This window comes from Etheostoma spectabile, chromosome 17 (genome assembly GCF_008692095.1).
Source record: "Etheostoma spectabile isolate EspeVRDwgs_2016 chromosome 17, UIUC_Espe_1.0, whole genome shotgun sequence".
In the NCBI taxonomy this organism is placed as follows: domain Eukaryota; kingdom Metazoa; phylum Chordata; class Actinopteri; order Perciformes; family Percidae; genus Etheostoma; species Etheostoma spectabile.
Genome location: NC_045749.1, coordinates 23,973,078 through 23,997,716, shown reverse-complemented (window position 1 = coordinate 23,997,716; position 24,639 = coordinate 23,973,078). Strand labels below are relative to the sequence as shown.

Sequence of the window (24,639 nt, the reverse complement as noted above, 5' to 3'; positions counted from 1 at the left end):
TATTTCACGGATTGCAGACAGCAGCGACCTTGTTTAATACTGGACCAATTTCAAAGATTGTTGTTACCATCAGTCACTCAGACACAAAACCGTTGGAAAATAGGGTCCAGGTTAATAAAAACGGTAGTTACCCTTTAACTTCAGGTTTTACTAGCCACTCATTTTGATTTGGCAACTATATTTCCAATAACATCAGTACTAGTTTAAAATGATTGATGTTGTGATAAATATCACAGATTTTGAAAAGAAACTTGAGAATCACAGGAATGACGTTGCCTTAGTCCACAATAATCATGGAATCATTCCTTATCTCTAGGGCCGCAACCAATGATTATTTTCTTGATCAATTGATTAAGTGTTTAGTCTATAAATTGTCAAATTAAATGTTATTCAGTGGTTTCCTAAGTCCATAATCATGTCCTCAAATGTCTTGGTTTGTCCGTCACTCAACTTTATTCAGTTTACTGTCATAGAGGAGTGAAGAAGCTGAAGTCTGAGAATTTGGAATGTTTTTTCATAAGAAATCACTCAAAACAATGAATTGATTATCAAAATAGTTGCTGATGAATGTAATAGTTGACAAATAACTGACTTCTTATCTCTGTAGTTCTTTTTGTCATCCACTTACATATTTTGCAATCATTGATTGCAGATGTAGAAGGGACAGTATTATCAGGTCTAGTGATGTAATTCATTATTTTTTTGCTTCTTCAGCTTTCTAAATTTAATTAAAAATGTACAAAATATCTTGTTTTGCCTTCTTATTTTTAGAAATGTAGAACTAAATAAAATACAGGAACAGAAACTCCTCATTAAAATGTTCCTTTGATCATCGCTGATGCATCTCAAGAACTTGAAGCTGCAAATTCATGAAGTTTGTTAATGGGCTTTTCAAGTCTGGCAGCAGCTGTCTTTGAAGCCATATATGCAACATGAACTGATGATTTTATACTGTTGATAACTCGTTCAGGATATTGACCTGGCTCATTGTGCCATGCATACAAAACCAAAGATTTTCAGTAAAGTTGGAAAAATTTCCACATGACCTGAATTGTCAATTGAAACAAAAAATTCTACGGTCTGACAATGTGCTGAGAACCACTGCAAGACTCTACCAGATACACCAACCCACTTTATAATCCACTTTTTTAAAAGCTTTAGAAGGGCCGTTTCTGTGCTATGATTTTCCAAAAACTTGACTGAAAGATGTAAAAACACTATTGTCTCCCACGGCTTTCAGAGGTTGTAATAAAACAGTATTTTTTTAAATAGGTTTTTTTAAATAGTCAGGGACCCAGCCATTAGAAAGGGAAATGTTCACTATAATAAACAGATGGTGCAACCACATCCCAAACTACTCATACCAATATAGAGGGCATAACATCAACTGGACTAGTGTCCACTAGTTTGTCAACAGAAATGGGGGGGAAATGGGACAGTTGGGAAATTGAAGGAAACTGGAGTGGAAATCTTGGACACCATATATACCTAAAATTTTGTTAGTAAAAAAAAAAGTGGAAATATGGATGGCATTTAATGATCCACTCACAGTGTGCATGTCCTCCCATCATGTTCTTATCATGTCTTTTCTCTGCCCAGGATGAAGAACAGGACCCATTACTTAACAGCTTTGGCCACCTCAAGGAAATACTCAACAACATAAAAGGTATGTGCGGCTGATGTAGGTTGGGTGTAAGGTGATGGTGTAGGTAGGTCTGCCGATGTGAGACTAGTACCAGTTTAGGGGCAGACCAAGCTGTTTAACTCACAGCTTCCCCACCAGCCTAGGCGAACCAAACCGGTAAATGCACCAGATTTATACGTTTTTCATACAAATGACCAGGGTCGGCCACGGTTGTGGAAATTCAAACCACGCCAGTCAACATGGGTATATCCCTGGTCGTGACAATTCAGAGATCTCCTGTGTCACAACCAAAATGAGCGGGGTGTCTGGCGGTGCAGAGAGAATTTAACTTAACTTTTCATATGTTTATCTTCTAATGCTGTTTTTTAACAGGCTGTGGTGCCTGTAAAATTACACTACCGCTCTGCAAAATGTCACTAGCAGAGTCAACTTTTGAGACCGGGGCAGATTAGTGAACATCCCGGCACTTGCTGTCAGCAGACTCTTTGGGAATGAATTGAACTGCTCCACTCTTCTGTTGTTGAAGCTGCCTGTGGAAATCCTAGTGTTATACAGTCTATGGTGGAAATCCAGTGTAAAGCACACTGAGACAAAATTTGGTGCGTGCGTGCGTGCGTGCGTGCGTGCGTGCGTGCGTGTGTGTGTGTTTAAATTGTGGATTTAGTTAGTCTTTTTGCTCACAATAATCTCGCCCCAAGCCTCTGACGTAAGTGGTTCTTGGTTCTACACCAGCAAAGCGTTGATGCTGCTCTGGAACCAGTTTTGACCTACAGAGAGCCGAGTCTTTGGCTCAGAACTGGTTGGAGATTAAGTACCGACCCTCAAACTGCCTTGGTGGAAAAGGGTGAGACCCAAGCTGGCTCTGAGGAAAATCCTGCATGTTGTCATGCCTTTGCAATGAGAGGCCTGGCAGCTCTCACAGCCCTACAGCCCCAGTTGTAGAAGTTGTGAGCAATGGGAAAGATGCAACACATGGAGCTGCACAGTGTGAGCCCCCACCGCTGCTGTCTTACTCCAGGGAATGCCTTTGTCACTGAGAGATGGACAGGCACTGCTGGCTGAGGCGGAGTCCACCACACTGGTTCACCCTCCTCTTTCCTTTTCCTCTCCCTATAATCCTTTACCTTCAGCCCTCAAATCACCAAAAGCCTTTGTTCCTCTGGTAGCAGATTCCTTTACAGTTACTGTATTTGACCATAATGGAAGTTGAATATAAAATTGAATTTTCCCCCTAGCTTTTTTAGGGCATTTGCATGAAGTAATGAGTCCATGTCAAGGATGTTTGAAAGCCTTGTTGCATCCTTAAGCCCAAATCCCCTGTGCACCCAGTCTCTGAAATGTTACATCCATGCCCTGATAAGAGACAAAATGGAGAGCAAATAACCACAGTAGAGCTCAATTCTGTGCTTGACAGACTGATCAATTTGTTTTGTTTTTGCAGCAGCATAACAACCTAATAGATCTCTCATACAGAAACAAAGCAATATTTGGGCAGGAAATCTTGCAGGTGGGCTGTGTTTTGCTGCTGCTTTGAGGCTTTGCAGCGGCCCAGCTGTCTGCTTAATGAATGCCCAGTAATTCCATTCATTCTGGTGTGTAGCTCTGCTCCTTCTAACACCTGAAGCCAACCAGCAAAGGAAATATGAATTAGTCCCCACAAGGTTTCTCATCTCCTCTGTCTCTTTACTCTTGTTTTCTTTCTTTTTATATTTCTCTGTCCCTCTGTCTGTCTCGCTGAGGGTTTCGCTACTCTGGCAGTCCTCTGCTATTGTAACTAGTGTGATTGACAGGACCATGTGCCATGGAGCTGGAGAGTAGTGCAGCTGGAAGTATATCATCTGTGAATTTAGTTGGGTAAATATAGCAGGGAGTCTTGTCAAGCAGAGAGATAAATTGTTCTGGGAAAGGAAGTCTTGTCTCTCTTTTCTTAAAGCAGAAAAACAGTTTCCTTCTATTCCTTGAAAATGCAAGGTCCTCTCTTGACTCCTGAACAATGAGAGCACAGTTGAAGAAGATGACCCAACGATGGACCATGTGTTGTGATGCTTCAGCTCCACCTTGCTTAGTCAACCAGGCAAATTGGGCCCAGGAAGCGGGGGCCTTTCCTCTGATATAAATGGGATGGTTTGGATTAAGCCTGATATCTAATGCCCCATCCCTAACCTCATTACACCCATATCATTAAGTGCTTTCCACAGCTTTGTGGCAAGCATCTGTCTTTAAATATGTACTGGCTTGCAAAAAAGAATGGTGTTTTCTGTCCTACATAGGTTCTCTGGTTTTAAACTTAAAGAACACAATGGTACAGAGTGTTTAAAAACAATAATAATTAACAGTTAAGCATCAGTTTGGTCCTTTTTCGTAAATTTGTACGTACTGTAACTCTTTAACGGTGATGGGGTTAGTGTCATGATCCCAAACCATTTTGTACAGGATGTTCAGTCTGGTATGCCCTATGGCTTTAACAATATGTAGGCTGAACTCCTTTTTCATAATGTTGGAGCACTACTGACCTATTGACATTCCACAGTTTTTGCAGTAAACATGTGGGACATTCTTTGTTTAATTATAAATAATGCAAATTTTCCCGTTTGGGTTTCATTTCCTGCTGCATTAAAGATATACGCCACTAAATTGAGCTAGGTACCCAACCATGGATTGTGCGTACCATTAAACCCATAGAAAGCTTTGATTGGTAATTACACATGAATTGTTTCTGTGGCTATATGTTGTTCACAATTTGGATTATTATGTGGATTATTTTGCCTTGTCATGTAATATGATTTCATTATTGCTAGTAGGCCACAGGTTCGCTAAATGGACCAGTAGCTGTTGTGATAACATGAGTAGCCATGTGTTGCGTCTAATCCAGGCATTACACTGGAATTAAAAACAAGAAAGTGATAGTGACAAATTGGCTCTAAGATTTGATTTGATGCTGCATATAAGCATAAACTCCAAATACCTGTATACCAAATATAAGATTGCAGAAATACAGAAAGTACTTAGTGTTCCAACATCTGGAACAATGTTTTGAGCTGCAGATTGAGTCTTTGTCTCTTAACTGACATTGACAGGAGGTCTCTCCCGTATAGGATTGTCGTCACACAGACAAATCTGTCTCAATCTCTTGTTGAATAATTCGTTGGATTTATTTTACTGCTGGACTATACCCCAGAGAGTAAGAAAGAACAGTCTGACATATATATATAGATATATATATATATCTATATATTTTTTTTTCCTCTCCTGTGCACCTATTCGCAGGTATACCTTGTTTTATCCCAAATTCACTGAGCCTCAGCTTTTCAAATCATCAATTCTTTCCCTTCCATCCTCCTCTCCCATCAACCCCCTCTGCTGCAGCGAAGGTCAGATTTTTTGACAAGTCTGCAGAAGAAACAGTCTGTTCCTAAATCCCTTCATTTTTATTCATACAAATACAGGTTTAGAGCCCCTTGCAGCCCCCCAGATACAAAGCCAGAGTGGCCTTTTGACTGACAGCTTTCTCCTTTTCATCCAAACACTAACGAAATTCACAAGCACACCTCTAATTGACTCGAATCACCAGCCCAGCACCAGAAGTAGATATCAGGGGGCATGGCAGTGAATTTGCAGAATGAACATTGTGGAGGATGATTTGATTACTCTCCTGCTGACCTTTTACAATAATTATCGTGCTTTCCCCAAAGCAGAGCACAGAAAGCAGCGCTAATTTGGCATGCAATAGTAGAATTATATTTTTATTAAGTCAATTATATGACCTAACAAGTGACAGTCATTGAATGCACTCATTCATGTATTTTATCTATTGTAATAATAAATGAATGAAATGAAGGGGCTCATGGGCGTCAGTATGATGACGCTGGTGTTTTGAAAATGTTTCCTTCTGTTTTCACACAGCCTAATCCATGCATTGCCGACAACCTCACTAATTCATCACATTTTACAATCTTGTCAGTCATCAAGAGATAATGCACACACATGCCGTCCCTCCGTGTTATTTCAAGGTCAAGCGTGAGTGGGTGTCGTCTTGGTGCCCAGCTGTGGTCAGGCAGGCGCTGGTGGGCCTCGGGGGGTTGCAGCCCTAGAACTTGCGATCTGGTTGTGGCCCTATACCCCCTTTACACCCTCTCACCCCTGTCTTCCTTTTCCCTGCCACCTGATCTTCACACATAAATCACTCCCAATTGAACCAGCAGAAGGCAGCTGGCAAATGCCGAGGAAGAGGAACCATAATTCATGTCGCTCAGCCACTTATGCAAATATGTTTACTCATGAAGGCATTCTGAGCAAGGAGAATCTGCCTCACGGCAATTCTTTACATGTCTGCCGCGTGGCCCGGGTGTCCCTTAACTGTAGGCATGAGATCACGGGTTAAATTCTCAGTCCTGCTGTCAGTGTTATTTTTACGACATGGTCAAGAGACAATATACTGAGTGGGCAGAGACACTTACATTAATGTCTTGTCAGATTTACCTGGGCATGGCATGAGTAGCTCGATAAATGATCTGTGCTTACACATAGATATGTGCAACAAATGATCATTTCCGTTATTGATTAGTCTGCTTGGTTTAATTTTTCTTTTGGTTCATAAAATGACATCCTAAAAAATACCCTTCTCAAATGTATGTTGTCTTCAAATTGCTAGTTGTACAACAGTCAAAAACCCAAAGATATTCAGTTTCTGATTATGGAAGTCAAAGAAAAGCCGCAGTCCTACACATTTGGGAACCTGGAACTAGTTCATTTTTGGTATTTTTGTTTGAAAGAAATACTTAAATGGTTACTCAATCATTGTAATTTTTTGTCAATTGACTGAGCGATTTATTGTTTAAGTGCTGAAATAAAGCTAAGTCAAACAATTAAAAATGAATGTAATGGAATATTCTGTCAAAATGTCAATGTTTCACTCAATCTTGTAAATTTTCCGGATTCATTTGTCCCAGATATACATTATTAATGTCAAGGTTACTTTTGTAACATATAAACATATTTTTAGCCTTACTGCTCCAATTTCTGGGAAATAATTTCCCAGAAATCATACATGCTAATGTCAGCAACCTCAATTTAATCATAGTTGCTTTATGTGTACTTACTATCTCATAACTCAGTTCTATAACATTGAGAAGACTTTCCATTCAACTGTCCAGAATCTGCACCTGTAGTCATTTCAGATTAATTGACAGTATGCTATGCTTCACGCCGTCAGGGGGATTGTCCTGTCATTGACTCTGTCATGTTGATGGATAACCTGACTGCTTTCCAAGTTTGTCTAGTGTAACAGTCCTGGTACACAATAAGAATATTGCAAAAAACAACAGCGTGAAGATGAAAAGACTTGCCATACAGACACCAGTTACTGGTTGGAAAAACCCAGGGTTTCCGTGGGGTCTTAAAAAGTCTAAAAAACGTCTACAATTTCTAAATCAATATTTTAGGCCTTCAAAAGTCTTTAAATTTGCAGTATTGTGTTCTAAGTCTTAAATCATTTTGAACTGGTCTTAATTTTCCTACATCCATGCAATGCTACCCATGATATTTTTACAAATGCTCCCGCAGTCCTTTACAACGTTTTTCTTTTTTTAATTTTGTGTTGTTGTAGTTCTTCCTTTTGCTAGTCCACATATACTTTCGCTCTATTATGACCACAAATCTCTTTTGGATTGTACCACAGTCAAAACAGATTCATTTATTTAAATTTCATTCATAATTGTCTTAAAAAGGTTTTGCTGAAACCTGCAGAAACCCTGGATACCAGCAAAGCTTTCATCTTTTAGGCATTACAGTGCAGTCACTCGTGTTCAAATGACATGCTTTTTGATCTACTAAGCGATTAAAGTTAAGTTGGGCTGGTTAAAAGGCTGAATGTCTCAAAACTTATTAACATATGACACATATACCTATTATGGGAACACTAAGTACATCCCAGGGAACACCTGTCTGTTTTTGATTGACCCTTTAAAGCATTCATTTTGAAATTTTTGCACAGTTGTGAAGTAGGCCTCAACTAATGACTAATTTGGCGATTGATTATTCTGAGGATTATTAATTGTCTCAGTTCTCAGAGCCCAAGGGGACAAAGTGTTTTTTTTAAAAATCTGATCATCAGAAACAAACCACAGACATTCACGCTACGATATAAAACGAGGAAAGGTGGAACTAGCAATTGTTTGGTAGTTTTACTTAAACTATTATTTTTACTTTAACAATTCATCATTCAACTATTGGATATGTTGGCCATTCCTTTTCTGTTGACTAATCGTTGAGATACTTAAAGAAAACCTTTTTGTAAATCATACTTTATCTGAACCGAGATGGGGTTTATTAGATATTTGAACCTCTATTTGTAGTTAATTTGACTGATTAGTGTCGCCTGGCTTCTGAGATCACCTGTTGCTCTTAAATGAATTAAACTAAATGTCATGATATCACAGAGAATATAAATACTGAATGGATGTGTAGTTGTGATTGATGGTAGATGGGAGGCACCATGGATTATGCAGGTGTTATACATTGACAGGCCTTTGGCCTACCGGCTGTAAAAGCTTCCATCAAAAGAGCTATGATTAATAGGAGTTGCTCCCCCCTCCCCCAGACAGGCTGCCACCTAGTACTGGTTAGTAGCTGTAAATCTGGCCAGTTAACAGTGCCCTAACCGGGGACTGACAGGCAGGGCTTAGGACCAGTGTGAAGAGGGGATGCAACTGTTGGACTGTTTCAGAGGCTCTCAACGATGTGATGAGTGGATGGAGCGTCCCAGCAGAGGGCTATTAATCATGCCAGCTGGGGTGTCTGTTAGGTTGGAGGGGGATCGGGCTCAGGCATGGACTGAGCTGAGGGTTGGATGGAAGAGAGGGTCCAGGGTGCCGCGGAGGACATGGATGTGCTGACAGAAACAGTGGGCAAGATGTGAGCAAAACAAACTAGCCTTCATGAGCACCATCACACAGGAGGTGGAGGGCAGCCTGGGCCAGGGCTCGGACACAAAACCACATTCACACTCAAGCTCCCAGCATGCACAGACATCATTTTCTTGAATAATGCAAAATCAAATTACAAATCAGATTTTAAAAAATTAACACACAAATCAGTGTGTAAATACAGACATTTCCTACTTATGTAAAATTCATGTGTGCTTTTTGTCACCATCTAAACTAATTCACTGATTAAACCTCACTTTAATCTGATTGCACCTGCACAATTTATACAAATCTCAATCAGAGGCTACAATACACAACTTAAAATGCTGGTTATTTAGGGTGTAGCGATACACAGAAGTCACAGTTCAGTTCATACCTTGGTTTAGGGATACAGCTATTGATTATTTTAGTAATATAATATTCTAAAGATTATTCCATGGATTAATTGAGTATTTGGGTAAGAAGTACAATAGTAAATATACAAAAGAGAAAATCTGACAATTTCCTTAAATGAACACACTAATTGATTTATCTTTTTTGTGTTGAAAAATCAACATTTTTATTGCTTAAATAGCATACAGTAATATCTGTCAAAACTAAAGGCATTTAGTGCCACTGTTGCTTGCTCTGGAGGAAACCACTAGAACTGTTGGGTCCTTGTAAATTCTGGAGTGTGGTCTAGACCTACTCTATCTGTAAAGTGTCTTGAGATAACTCTTGTTATGAATTGATACTACAAATAAAATTGAATTGAAAATTGAATTGAATAGTGCATTTAGGTGCCATATTACATTCTGTTTTTTTTTTTCTACCATGGTTGAAAAGCAAGAAATTCCTGCGCTAGTGCGGCATACCACAACCCCCTTAAGAGAGTAGAGTAAGGTAGAGCGAGAATGGCAGGGCGCCTTAAGTGAGTGACGTCAGTGGCCGCGTGGTCACGCAAGGAGAGCGAGCGGTAACAAAGATGATGTAAAGTGAGTTAAAAGTGAACAGTAAAACAGCAAGCTAGAGCTTCTCAAGACACGGTGGCTTTATCTGTTGTCAATACCGCCAGGAAAGTGAATGGTGCTACCCCCGAAAAAACATTGGCTTAACCCTTAGCCTACAACATCTGTTGCAGCCCGAGGGCAGCCCGTCTAGCTGCTGAGCAGGCAGAGAGCAGAGGGGGCGACTCAGCATTTCGCTAACTTGTTCCGCACATTGAGCTTCTGTCTATCCGCCATATCGACCAGTTAAAAGTTTGTAACAGAAATAAAATGAATTATGGATCATTTTTATTCTATACTTTGTAGCCAAGTTTACTTCTCTACTGGCTGTTGAAACAGGAGACGTCTCTTACGTTCTAAAACCAGCCTCTGGACCCTCGACCAGCTGAGTCGCAGGAACACCACCAGCTGGTTTAAGTCGAGCTGAGGCGGGCCGGTTCTGACCACTGCAACTTTTCTCTGTGACGCTCTAAAACAGTTTTGTCTCATCGCGAATCTTTAGTCTGAACTGGGTTTACGTGCATCAATCTACCGACCATGTATTCTGCGTTCACTGGACCGTGACCCCCGTACCGTCATGGTTTGGCACAAAGACATGCAACTTTACAGCCCTGCTCTTTATGATTTTAACCAGCTATGGATTCTTATCTACATACAGTTCTAAGTACACATTTGCATAGACAGTAACACTAATCTTAGTCAGAATTGATGATTGTCCTGATTTGTGATATAAAGAATCAAACAAATAATAATATAGCTAGAACAAACCTCCAGGTTAGTTAGTCAAACTCGTTTGGAAGAGAAGGTAAACAGTAAAATTATGACCACAACTGTCTGTAAACCTCCGTCACAGCTTACAGACACGCTGTGTGGGGCGGCTGTGAGGGGGTCAAAGCATGTTGAAGTGTCCTTGGGCAAGACACTGAACCCCAGGGGGTGGGTGGGTGGGTGGGTGTGTGTGTGTGTGTGTGTGTGTGTGTGTGTGTGTGTGTGTTGGTGTGTGGTGTGTGTGTGTGTGTGTGTGTGTGTGTGTGTGTGTGTGTGTGTGTGTGTGTGTGTGTGTGTGTGTGTGTGTGTGTGTGTGTGTGTGTGTGTGTTTACCTTGTACGGCAGCCTGTGCCACCGTGTGTGATTGAAGGGTTCCTGTACTATGTAGAAGAGCTTTGAGTAGTCGTTAAGACTAGAAAAGCGCTATATATCAAAACAGTCCATTTACATTCACTTCCTGCTTCAACCTAGACCACCATAGTTTTGTAGTTTTACCTTCAGTACGTACATTTTGTTAGCCCTTTGGACTGGATGCTGATGTAGCCATTATATTTTCCAGGCCTGGCCCACTGAGTCCGATGGATCAGTTAAGGTCTAGACCTTCTCTGTGTTGTCAGTTGTGACTTGCTGGTGAGGATTTAGTGTTTTTTATTTGTGCAACCTGGATTCTGTTTTAATGTTCAGTTAAGCACATTCTTATGAGGTGGTAATCTGGGTTCAGCACAATACTGAAACCCTGACCCACACTCACCTCTTTTTAGCTTTCTCCAGAGCTAGTGAGCTTTGTCTTAAGTGTTGCTTTAATTACTCACACTGAGTTCTTAGCATTTAGAAACCGGGGGGTATTGGGGCAGGGTTTGAGATGTCTCAACACCTCTGAATCCAGCACCCGCTCATCACTGGAGGTCTGCTCTAAAAACACTCATGGTCTGCATGTGGTGACATATTGATTGGCTGAACAGCATTTTCCAGATTGACTAAACAAGCTGGCTACTTATAAAACTTATAAACTTAAATATGTTTGTTGTGTTGTTAACAAAACACCAACATCACCACTGTGTGATGACAACATCCAAAATACAAGATTTACTCTTTGTCTTTGTGACTTGAGAAATACTTTCAAATGCTTATGTTTGAAAATACAAAAACAGCCAAAATTAACAGAGCTACTTGCCTCACCTAGTAAGAAAGTCAGGCCACACCACTGCTGTTTGGGTCACAGGGGAGAAAAAGAAGCTGCACAGCATTGGAATACTGATTTAGAATTTAAATGTCTACGTTGTGAAGGAAGCTTCAAGATAGATATTAAATAGAAATTTAAATTTAAAATGTTATCAAATCATGGATTTGGAAAATCGTGACCCCAGAGGGTTGATTGATTGATTTGGTGTGTGTCGTGTGTCTCCCCCCCCCCCCCCCCCCCCCCCCCCCCCCCCACACCTAGTCAGAAAACTTGCACATTGTTGTCAGGAACAAGTCAACATTGGTGTCAAGCTTCATCCTAATGAAACTGGACTGGTTGGAAGCACACACATTTCACAGCCCCCATCTTTCTATAAATCATTTAAATGTTTTATCAGCTATTAACAATATTGGAGACATTTCATTGAAATAACAGTATCCTGATTGACGATAAAATGTACTTGAGCTGCCAGAGTCTTTAGACATAACTCACAAGGTTCTTTGAGCTTTAGATCTCAGCGTGAATCTTGCTAATTTTGCTAGTGTGAAAGCCTTTTGTTTGTGTATTGTTTCTACTTGTAGTGAATCGCCTACACTTTTTTCATATAAACCTAAGATTTAGCATCTGGTTGATGAACAAAAAAAATCTCAGGCATTAATATTATACTTATTTTTGCCAGAATTAGGTTAGGCCGCTGCTACTTTTTGTGTTCTCTGGATATTTTTAGCTTTCATATAATTTCTTTTCATTGTCTTTAATAATAGTGCATTGCTTTGTCCCAACACTTGTGGCACACTGTAGAGAGATTAGTTTAACAATTTATTGCTGGAGCACAACCCAACATAACTAAGGCTAAGCATGCTAATGCCACAGGACTGTAGTTTGTCAGTGAGTTGTATTATGTGGACAATGTATAAGTCATGGCTGGTTAATGGCGTCGCCACCATTCTAGTGTCTGGTATGTTGCCATTTTGGTGGTTGTAAAATGCGTTCGTGAGAACACAGACTAAAATAGGTCTTTAAGTCCGCTGCACTCTTGACAGAGCTCTGTAATTCCATATTGACAGTTATATAGGGTAACGTCCTGTAAAAGGGGTTTAACACTGTCCTATTGATCGTAATCATACAGAGTTCTGCGAGGTGTAGTGTAATGGAGAGTCAATGCACATGCACTTAAGGCGATACCCTGATTTCTCAACGCCATGTAAACACCTTTCAGTTAAAATTGGAGTTCTCATAACTCTGTAAACAGAGGAAGAGAACTCCTTCAGTAAACTGGGTATTGCTTAACACCTTATATATATAACACCTTAACCGGGCTATGATTGGTTTAAGCGTCTGGGCATGCTTCAACTGCCCTTCAACCGATATACTTTGTCAGCGCGCGTTAGTCGTTGTCGTTGCTTTGACATCATACAACAAAACAGCGTTACCTGAATCCGTGGGCATCTGTTTTCCTGCCTGTAGAAGCAGCAGTGGACATTGGGAGATGGCTAAACCAATTGTCCATCTCCGGTCATTGGTTACAGATAACATTATGATGAGCCGAACATGTTGTCAGTCATGTGGTGGGAACACTGTGCTGTCCTACGCTGAGATAATCTGTGAATTAAACATGAAGTTGTTACATTTTGCTAATTTTAATAATCGGTTGAGTGTTGGCAGAGTTACTCCTGTCATTCTCCCCATTCTTCGCGGTTCATGTATACGGGAAGAACTCTCATAACCTGGTTATTCACTAACCGAGGTAAGACCATGCCCCGGTTACTGCTGTGCATGTAAACACACTGAATGCTGCAGAATTGGCGATGGTGTTGATAATCTCCGGAGTAGGACAGAAAAGCTGGTCAAATCAAGGCACACAGTCCACTAGCTGTGGAAGCAGCGTTGGTATAGAGGTGTTGGCTTTGTAGGGGGGTGGAAGGTGCGTGGGGGTTTGTTGTGGTAGAAAATAAGGGTCCATATTAGTATTTCGGAGAGGCACTGTCTTGCTGTCTTGCTTGTGTGGCGCTCACATCCTTAAGCCTTTGGTGTCTCAGTGTGAATCCCAGACTGCCTTGATGGACTGGGTTAATAAACCTCTCAGCAACCATCCCTCCCACACACACTGGCAGTCAAACTGAGCACACACACATGTGAAGTCTCTTGACACACACAGCTGCTTGTTATTTCATGCCCCATAAGGGTGCTGTGACCACGGACATTGTAATACACATATCCAATTAGCTAAGCATTGCATTGCGCATCGGTCTCAAGCTGGGATTCTCACAGATACATACATGCTCTCTTGTACTGGACATACAATTTATTTTCTTGTTCGTTTCTCATCCCATTGTAGTGCTTCTTTTTTTAGCAGGGCTTTACTTACGTAGATCATTAAGTCAAATAATTTATCTTAGCAGATTGTAGTTGTTTCGTCCAGGCCTTTTTTTAAAGTTTATATTCTGTCCCATTTCATATTAGAGATTTTACAATGCCAAAAATGTTGTAGTCCGTACCAATACCACCAAGAGTACACGATACTGTTTGTGTTAAAAAAAAAAATACCGCGGTAAAAAAACAAAACAATAAATCCCATGTCCTCCGTTATAAAGTGTATTTTAGGATAATGAGGATAACACTTGTCACCCTTTTGTCATTGTCAGTTTTTTTTGTTCTCTGAATTTTCTGTTACTGTTTTGGTGTGGAGGGGTCATGTAATCTGAAGAAAGCTCACAGCACACCTCTCTGAAGCCTGGCAGCACCACTCAGCCAGCGTACAGTAACGTTCCAAATGTTCCCCAGAATTCCCAGAAAGCATGTGTAGTTACTTCTGTTTCTCTCTGCCGTTGTTGTTTTTCACATAGAACCGGTCTGGTTGAGGTTAATTTAACTGACGTTATAGAGGTCCACTAAAACAAGCTCTAAAGGGGGCTAATGTCAGTAGCTATCTTAGCTAACGTTAGGCTGTGACAGACAATGCCAAAGAGAAACAAATTCATAGTCCATAGTCGGAAATGGAACCTCGTCAATATAGACTGGCGGAAGACTAGAACACTTGTAGGTGTATACTGCTCTCGTCAAGTCTGGAAGGATTGCAGCCCCTGATACCTACGGTAATGAACAGAAACGAGTGTCCTCAGATTTTCAGAATGTTGGTGCCAAGGTACCGGTTCTCGTGACATCCCAACTTCATATTATTTATACTGTCTGCTGTTTAATGTTGTGTTTAAAAAGTCATAGCCAGAAATTAACTATATAATCCATGATTTAAATTCCATGTACTTCCACTACTGTGGCAATAAACTGCTTTCTGACTGGCTTTCATGGACTCCCGACCTGTGTGTTGCTGAATGAATATAAGGGAAACGCAAGGGATATTTGGAGTAATTTTTGCCATGAAAAAATATTATGGCCTGTCATAGCTTTTACCCAGATGTCAAAGGTGCAATGTATAATGTAATGTCTTCTCTATTCAAACATCAGCATTTAAAATTCACTCGTTGCATGTGCTGATTAATTGGACATGCCGCTCCAATAGAAATATCTCAAAATGCACAGTAGGGTGCAAATATTTTTTAGAAAATCTTGTTTCTGACAGGTTATTTAAGATCGCTTTGACATCGGCGTAGAAGAAAAACAGTCGTCCATCCCTTCTATCATTGATATACGATCCCATTGCCAATTGGCACAAGCCTACTCTGCCCAACATCCATACGGTTGTCATCCCCTACCGGTTGGAGCTTGGAACAGGACACTGGTCCGAGGCACTCGCCTCTTGAGTGGACAACCAGAATTATAAAAAGCTGTCCTATTTCTGGGCTGCAGCTGGGGCTTTAAAATGAGTGTGTGCTGTAAAGGTGACATGGGTCAAAAATGTCTTGTTGAGGGATGGTGGGAGGGTCACTGGTGGCTAGAGGAGGACAGTTGTGCTTGTGGCCATGTTTGGGGGGTGATTAAACAACTGGCCATATTTCATGCACAAATATTGAATGAAAAAGAGGTGACACATTCAGTCGGAGTGCTTTAAACCTGTTGACGCACCCCTTCTTAAATAGAGTGGGATCAGTGCCGCCCTCCATGGGAGGGAGCCGGGCAGGCCGCTGTGGCCCAGTGCAGCTGACAATACGTGCTAACAACCTGGGACAAAAGGAAGGTGTTGATTGCTCTGAAAGCAAAATAGACCTGCCAATATGTGCAACCATGTTCACTGCCTGCTCTCTGGCCCACTGCGTTTTTCACAGCTTTGGACAACAGCTAATTCATCTGGGTTGTAGAAAACTGAGGTTGAAGGACTCTAGTTGTAATATAAATATTTTAATCAGTGTTCAGATCGAAGATTAGTACTTTTAAATTAACAAATCAGTTTTTTTATGTACAGGGAATTAATTCTGGCACTCAGCAAGATGTTATTTAGAAATACATGTTTTTATTAGCCTAAATTAATTAGTTTCAGTAATGGTCCCATCCTTGATTATTGCAAAGTCTTACCTTAATGCTGATTAATATGAAGGAAGCTTTGTCTGTAGTAAGATAGAGATCACAAGTGTACAATACAAAGTTTTGCCTTAATGTCCAGAGAAGAATTGGTGACGTAGATGTGACGTCGAGCATGAACTTGTGCTAATGATTATTTTGGGTCTTTGCAAGAGTTGTGCCGATACATGACATCACCTTACTACTTAAAGAAAAAAAAGAAATTATAAATATGATGAATGTGTACAAATGTTTGCTTTTTCTCTTAATATACCTACAGTTTCCCCAGGTGGTAATAATGTAGTAAATAGCAGTGGGAGAGATGTGTCCCTAGATTTGTCCATAATCCCTGTGTGAGACGAGCACCACCCTGAGCTCTGCCTGCTCCTAGTCTGACCCGCGCCTGTATGTACGAGGCAGCTAGCAGCCATCCCAGCTATGCACTGTGCAGATATGTCTATGTTGATTTTTAACTGTGAAAATAAATGCTAAACGGGCAGGTTATGACTGGTGAAATTTTCCAAAATTTACAACCTGGGAGGAATTGGGATTTGCGGCTCCGGGGCGTCTTCTGGGTCGACAGAGCAGGGGGCGGTGTTAAGGGGTGGTAGGGGGTCAGACGTAGAGGTCAAGAGAGAAAAAACTTGTGAACTTGTGGGCAGCAATGTTGAAGTCAAGTATAGGTCAAACTAATCCCGGGCTCAAAGCATATATGACTCCAAACTCAACACCACAGATGTATTAGTCTGGGCTGTATACTGTGTGTGCTCTGAGAAAACAGGTTACACAAGTGTAACTTTTGTACTTTGTTTGCTGATTGACTAGTATTTGGACTGAACATGACATAGTAACCACACTGAACAACATACTGTACATATGAATGGATTTCCCATTGAAAATAGGTTTTCAATCCTTGACAGATTTTTCATTTTTTTTTCCACATCATTTTATTTATTTAAACACACTAATTTTCCCTTTTGCACTATAGAGAGGCTGTTGTAAAGGAGAGTAGTACGGAAACCCTTTAATTGGCTTCATTTTGGCCAATACTGACCCACGAGCTCATTTTCAGGTTGTGTTCCTAGTGAAAGCCCAGTCTGCTCTGATTGGTCGGCATTGATGTCTGTAACGGCATATATTGCTGGATTTTATATCGTGAAAAATCAAGATAGGCCAATAAAGGCTTGTAAACCACAAACTACACAACCAGGCATGTTAGAGCAGGAATGGGATCGTGAATAAGGGAGAAGGAGAAACCTCAGCAACCAAGATAACAGCTTTCCCTGAAGAATGTCGCTACATGTAGCAGTGTATGTAATGGTAACACTGCAGCAGCATGCCGAGAGCAGGTGACCATGTGAAGAAATCCGTCACGGATTGAAGTCCATTTAGCCGAGAGTAGAAAAAAACTGTTGGAGGTGGAACGGTCTAAAATCTGAGGTTTTGGCCCACACAGATTTCTTTTAACAATGTTTACCTCATTATTTGAAGCCTTTACCATATTTAATAGTAACCTCCAACATTGTAACATTAGATATGACAGAAAATAAGGAAAAGCTAAATAATTTTAATTTTGCAGTGATTGTGTATGGGACAAGGAGGGTGGCCATTACTCTGAAATAATAACTTAATTTTCATATCACCTTTATCAGCTCTATTTGTGCACCTTACTATCCATGTGGATCCTTGACTTCCTGACAGGCAGTCCCCAGGTAGTTAGGGTGGGGGACGCACCTCTTTCACCCTCATCCTTAATACCAGAGCTTTTATCCACCTAACATTTTGGTTTTCTTTACAAAGAGTATTACTGCATTACAGTGCTAACATCACCCTTTTTTGTATAATGTGTTAGGTTATATGATATTGTGACTATTCCCCAACATTGTACTGCCTGTGAACCCCTGATATACATCTGTGTAATGCTAATTCAGTAGATTATAGATCTCTATAGAAGGGCTTTTTCCTAAATTTAGCATGTTCTGATAAATTTGTGTGACATCCCGGTATTAGTTGAGTTTTAAAATGCATGTAAACATAGTCCGTGATTTAGTAGAAAAGTCTCTTGTCGTTGATTTCTTAAGGTGTGATTATAGTATGTACATGGTATACATTTATCCTACATCTTTCTACTGTTTACAGAGAAGTTGTGTTTAGCCATACAGACGGTATCTGTCACTTACACACACAGACACACTACCCATGCCCTTTTCTTTAAAGGTGACAAAAGAGATAACCAATTGTTTTTCTGTTTATCCGAGGTGACATGACCAGTGGCGCAAGGGGGCGAGGAGGCCCTGTGTTGCCATAGCTAAATATACATCCCTGACAGCTCCATAATAGGTTCCAGGAAGTTCAGTCGAAAATAAAAACAAAGCAACATTTCTAGCTGATTGGCTTTGAAAGGCCGTTTTTCCTTGCTGAATGGGAAAAATGTGGACTTCAGCATTCCATGGCCGTGATGCCAGTCGGATTGGATAGGCGCAGCCTTGCGTGTGCAGAACGAGCTTGGTGTGAGGGAGACACATTGCACTGCAGAAACCAACTTTATGGGAAAGGACTTGTCTACATGTTTGAAACAGCTAACAGCAAACAAAAATAACAGGGAAATTTTGAGCTTTGTGTATTTGTCAGTTTTTGTCTTATACATTATTATATTGCACAGTCTTAATCACAATACAGGGTAGTTTTCAGACATATATTATATTGACACTGGCACCTACTTTTTAGTGGTTTAGGACATTAAAGAGTATGAGGCCCACCATTTTGTGGTTTGGAGCTAATTCTTGTAAAGGCTGAAGTGTAAGCCAAAATGGGAAACCGTATACCGTTATCTTTTCACTTCAAAGTTTTTTTTATTTGATGCCAACAATTTTGCATTTCCAGATGTTGTGCACTGTAATGCCTTTTAATGAAAGGGCGATGCTTGTAGCAGGGATGACACCAAGTTTCCCTCACGTGATGTGGCACGCTAAAGTCAAATGAGACAAATAAAGGCCCATTAAAGCCTGCTGTACACTGTACATTTGTGCTCTTCAACATTCTTTTGTAAGAGCAAACCACAAGACAATGTGTATACAAACACCTACCCCTCTGTCACTTTCAGGACAAAATTGTCATGAATTCATAAAGATAATGCACTCCCTGGATCCCATCCCATTTGCTCAGCTGTCTGACATTACCACACAGTATCTTTGAGGAGCCACTTACTGCAGCATGGTTTAGAATTACTGCACTCCTGGCAAACAGTCTCAGTATTAGACTCCAACACCCCTTTAGCAAATTATGTTTGTATTCCATTTTTTTTCTCTTTTCCCTCTCAAGTTTGGTTAAATTATGTGCTGAGAGATGTTTTATGACAAACAGCAAGCCCTAGGGAAGTGCACTTTATACATCAGCGAAAGTGAGCTGCCATGTGAACAGCAGTGAAGTGGCTCATTTTTTTCCTCCTTCAACCACTCAGCTCTCTCCTCGAGTTGACACGCTGAGAAAACAAGGAAACTGGGATCTTGCAGAAAAGCAGGCTGCAGTGTTGGAAATCTTGTGTGGAAGTGAAATGGCACTTTTATTAGAATTGTTTAATTATTGTAAATACCTTATTAATTTGTACATGGACGTATGAATGACAAAAAACAAACTGTCTATCTAATGCTGTTTCTGGCGTGGCTGACATGCAGGCCCACAGGGGAGTCATTTATGACATTTGTCGCCTTGGTCTGCTAAGCCAGCCCGAGACATCTCCAACTACTCTGAGCGGGGCAATTCAGTGGCCCAGTGGGGATAAACCTGATAGGCTTTTATGTTACCCCGCCATGGAGCCTGTGTGGCATCACTCGTTGGAAATGTCCCCTGTAAGCCTCTGTTGTTCAAAAGTCCCCATGTGTTTCCATGGATAGGGCAGCCTGTTGCATGTGGAGAGCTTACATGCACAAGGATAAAGAAAACTGGGCCCTAGTTTAACAAATCAGTGGAACGTGAGCTGCATAGTTCCTCCAACTATATTTATAAAGATATTTTAATTGATCATTTTAAATACATATTTGCCTTGATTAACTAGTGACATGACATATGAGACAAAGGTGAATGTAATCGTTCTCTACTGCTTCTTTACTTATGTTTTTTTCTTCTTTTAAGTAGTTTTATAGATTTTAAAATCATTATGTTCTCCAGTTTGTAACATTCCCAAAGCTGCTTGCTACATTGTAATTCATATACAGTTTTATTCTTATTGTAAAGTGCTGTTTGTAGAGGACCAAGGACTTGCTGCGGCTCAGGACTCACTAAGTGGACCCTGAGGCTTTCAGCTCTGTATACCCAGTCTCTGATGTAGTTCATTTGGGTTTTATCCCAGCTATAGAGAGCACAGGGTGCGGTGCTATATGTGCTTTTTATTTGTGTGTGTTCTCTGGACTAGCTAAAAAGCATGTAGTCGTGGAGATGGCTCATCAGCAAGGCTTTTTCTTTAGCATGCAAAACCAACTCTGTAATGCACATATGCTTTGTTTGGGAACTGGTTGACTAGCTGCTGGCCAGGGGAACGCACACTGCTCTGTTGTCTCCTCAAACCACCCAGCCCCTCAGCCCAGGGTAAACTGAAACAGCTAAGATTAGTATTAATCCCTCTTAATGCTGTGGCTCATAATATAGTCATTAGGTGACTTGAGACTAAGCCATCCTACCTAACTGCTGCGATTTATTAAACGCACACAGAGGATTTGCTGTCAATGCTGGGTGGTTATAAAGCGCGCATCATGTCTAAATACAGTGGTATCAGCCTATTAATACTTATGAGATGTGCTGTGGCTTCATTCAAATGAGGGGTTTGCACACTGAGGCAGGGATGAAATGGAATGACTGGGCTCTCCACTGAATCCTCCTTTCCTGCATGTTTTTGAAATTCCTCTGCATATTCCACAAGCACCTCACATATGGGTCAGTAACAAGGGATGAATTGATATGAAAATATTGGCCAATAACCGATATGAACATTTTGTTAAGGCCAATAACTTGTAACTTATAACTTAAATAAATAATTGATCTGTATAAAACATGTTTCTATGACAATCATAATTTGTACATACTTTAAAACATGTAAACAAAGTAATGTTTTTTTAAATTGCAAAACATTTGGAAAAGTCCATAAATCATAGATTTACTAAGTTACAGGGCCACCATGAAAAACATAAGTAACAGCGTCTTTTACAATTGTGTTTTAATGATCATTTTAATTTGTTAAAGGCACAGTCAGCGCCGGCTAAAAATGAAAAGCTTGTTAATAACTGACATGTCTTCTTAGTTGCTCTTTGCTTATTAAAAGAGGAAGAAACAAAAGGTCTGGTAAAAGATTTGGTAAAAGCTTTAGTTAAGAAGTCCTGTTAATTTGCGTATCAGCATCCCAAATGGAACTGGCTGTTGAGACCCTCATTTATCAGTTGTCCAGTTTTGGGGATGCTGTGCCCATCGTGGCCTCATCTTGTGGTTCTTTGCAGACGGGAGTTAAACAAGACATCATCGTCTGCAGCTGTAGCCTGTTCACTTCAACGTTGAAAGGTTATTTTATTTAGAGATAAATCATTGCTGCTGTCATATTGAGGTGCTACTTGCCCATCTTTGGCCTTCCTTTTGGCTTGACCAAATCTGGCCATTCCTCTCTGACTTCAGTCATTAATGAGCTGTTTTGCCCACACAATTGTACAATTTGTATATTTCTCAATGGTCTGTAAACTCTAGACCCCTTAGTGCACAAAGGTTTCAGGAGTCTAGCTGTTTCTGACATACTGGAACTACTACTTCTGGCACCAGCACATCATTGCATGTTTAAAGATCACTCATCTTGCCCACTCTGTTGAGTCAAACTGTAACCGAACCTCTTAACCCCGGCTACATGCTGTATAAATTGAATTGCAGCCATTTGCCACTGGCAAATTGTGCTAAAATCAAGAATACCAAATAAAGTTGGAACTACACATCTCAATATTCTAGGATAAAAAAATATTTATTAACTAAAATATCAAGAATATCACCAGTGTCAGTGTCCTTGGTTTGTTGAGTGGATTCAGATCAAATTGTATTGAATGTAGTGTCATCTACATAGCCTGGATGTAAAAAGCAGCTCTTTGACTAAATCTAAAAACCCACTTAGAGTAAATAGGGCATTATGGTAGTGCAGTGTTTCCTGTGAACCCTACCCGTTCAATGGCATTTTTTAAACACTACATCAATTTGTTCACAGTGGCCGTGTGTAATACCCTTAGTGTAGTTGTAGTGTGAGCCTCGGGGCTGTGGTGCGTTGTGTCCTGTGTGAACACAGTAGACTCGGCCTGTACAGTACAGTGCATGGTTTCTGGAATCTCTCCTACCCCATGGGAATGCCATTAGTGGGGAGCTGAAGGAGTGCAGCAGGTGAAACAAATAGGGACAAAAACTCCCCGCTCCTTCACACAGCCTCACACGCCTCAGCTTTGTCTCTTTGCCTCAGTCTTTTTTATCTCACCCCACATCTGACATATTCCTGCCTTCTTTCTCTCATCAACTACTGTCTGTCCTCATTCTGTTTTTCCTCGATGCCACTTAGTACCCTAGCTGTGGAAATGTTGGGCTGGACCACAGCAAAGCAGTCAGCCCTATAAGAGCACATGTCGAGCGTTTGAGTTTCCCAATTGGCTGTAACTCTTTTAAAATGAATAGGCGCAAAGTGTTTTCAATTAAGCTTCTTTATTGCTATTATGAGACACGGGGGGTGTGAAGTATGAGTGCGCTCAGAGGCGTTTATATGTTCATCGCGTTATGTGTTGCAGTATTTTACTGAAACACCAGGGGGCGTGCAAACAAAACATGCTATAAAGAAGCAAGAAGTCAACAAGTGTTACCTAATGTTGGTACCGAAACCCCCTACACGACCATTATCTACCGGACCGAATGACAATGGGGATTTCGGTGCCACTTAAATGCCTGTGCTGCACTCTGGTGCTCTGAAACGGACAGTACAGGCTACAAGGCATCACTGATCGTGGTGCTAGCTAACATTGCACTTGCCAGCAGGTAACGTTAGCCTACTGTTAGCTAGTAGCTAACGTGTGGCTGTATTTCACAGGAAAGCATTCCAACACCGGGACGTACAACGGTCTGCAGCTAAAAACACATTTTTCGAGACACAATGGCCACTGTCGGAGTTGTCGGGAAGAAACAACACCAACCAGGCTTATTGGTGCATTCAATTGCACCATGTGTGCTCATGGTGCATTTAAGTTCACCGCGAATATCCAGCTGATGTAAAATACTCTTCTGCCATCTAGTGGTTTTTCTTTTTGATGCTTAACCTCAGTAGATTAGTGAAACAAGTTATAATTATTACTATTATTATTTTTGTCACCAACTTTCGTTTTGTTCCCTTTTTTATAGTATCAATTCAGACACTGGCACTATTTTAAAAATATTGTTTTAGCAGCTGTAAAAAAAATAAAAAACGATGTGTCAAAAAAAATAACCAATCAAACAATCTTGACACGATACCCATGTGTCTCCGTGTTCAGCTTTAGAGATGGGTTGATTTTTAATTTCTACGTCCAATTTGTTGCATGACTTGTCAGTGCATTCTCTAGTCTTGGCAAGTTCTACCTTTTGTTGTTTTACTACCTCACCATACTTCTCTGGCCCTTCATCCCTTATTCTTGCACTTGTGGATGGCGGTCCTCATCAAGAGGGGTGTGAAATCCAGTCCGAGTCCGAGCATGTGCACTGGTTTATCCTGCCGACTGGATGCCGTCTGCAGCTTAACCCTACACCGTACCCAACCTCAAGCCCTTCAAAGCTCATTACCCACAACTGTGTTCTCCCTCCTTCCCCTCCTCCTCCTGCCTTCCCTGTTTTGTCCTCGTCCCCCTTCTTTTTTCCCCGCCCAACATCTTAACCAAGACACATGCTGACATTGGCAAGGGTACATGTTTAAAGGATGGGATGGAAATTGTGCGTCTTGCTCTCCACTGTTTGTTTTTCTGGAAATAGAGGTGATAATACGAGCCTGCCTCGTCTGAAGGGCATATCGCTGTGACACTACAAGCAAACACTTATGCATCAATATGAAATGGAAGGATTTGGATTAGATGTCTGCATTTATGGCGAGGCAGGTCATTCAAAGAAATGTTTAAAGAGTTGATATTTTTTTCAGCTCCATTAAAGTAAAAAGATATTTAACCATGAAAGATAAATTCATGTGGGACTGTTATTTTAAACAAATGATTTCATGGTGAATTGCTTCTTTGAGCTCAAAGTGCTACAAAGTAGTTCCCTTCTGTACATCACACATTTATACAGAAATGTCATGTGCGCTCCCTCAGGTTTGAATTGGGCATGATAACACATCCGTTATTTATAAGTACACTGAGCGTAAAGTATGTCCATCCATCACTGAGGGGACAGCAGGCTGTGGAACACATTAAGTGGACGTTGGGCCCCGGCCAGCTCACTGCCAGAATAATGTGGCCTCTGTGCAAAGTATGCAGCATAGAAAATACATTTTATGTACAGGATAACAGGTGCAAAGCAGCACAGTGGCTGGCAGGCTCCGGCCTAGGCAAGGTTTGGGGATGAAGTCATGTTGTTTGACTGTTTTTTTTTTTTTTTTTTACTTGTTCTGCCTTTTTGACTGAAAATTTTCATTCATTTTATTGGAGACCTTTAGCG

The 24,639-nt window shown here is 40.8% G+C and overlaps 1 protein-coding gene and 1 long non-coding RNA gene across 6 annotated transcripts in view; one reads left to right on the top strand and one right to left on the bottom strand.

Moving 5' to 3' along the window:
* Positions 1-24,639, top strand: part of gbf1 (golgi brefeldin A resistant guanine nucleotide exchange factor 1) — an 87,595-nt gene that overhangs the window by 5,146 nt on the left and 57,810 nt on the right. For all 5 annotated transcript variants that reach the window (XM_032541935.1, XM_032541937.1, XM_032541934.1 and 2 more), the window contains exon 3: positions 1,600-1,666. In XM_032541935.1, coding sequence (XP_032397826.1) covers positions 1,600-1,666 — 67 coding nt within the window. The remainder of the gene's footprint in view (positions 1-1,599; positions 1,667-24,639) is intronic.
* LOC116705679 (uncharacterized) lies at positions 24-16,993 on the bottom strand. The gene is made up of 3 exons (XR_004335990.1): positions 16,982-16,993; positions 4,940-4,944; positions 24-138 (listed from the first exon to the last, which is right to left on the bottom strand). It is a non-coding gene; the product is annotated as an uncharacterized LOC116705679 (long non-coding RNA).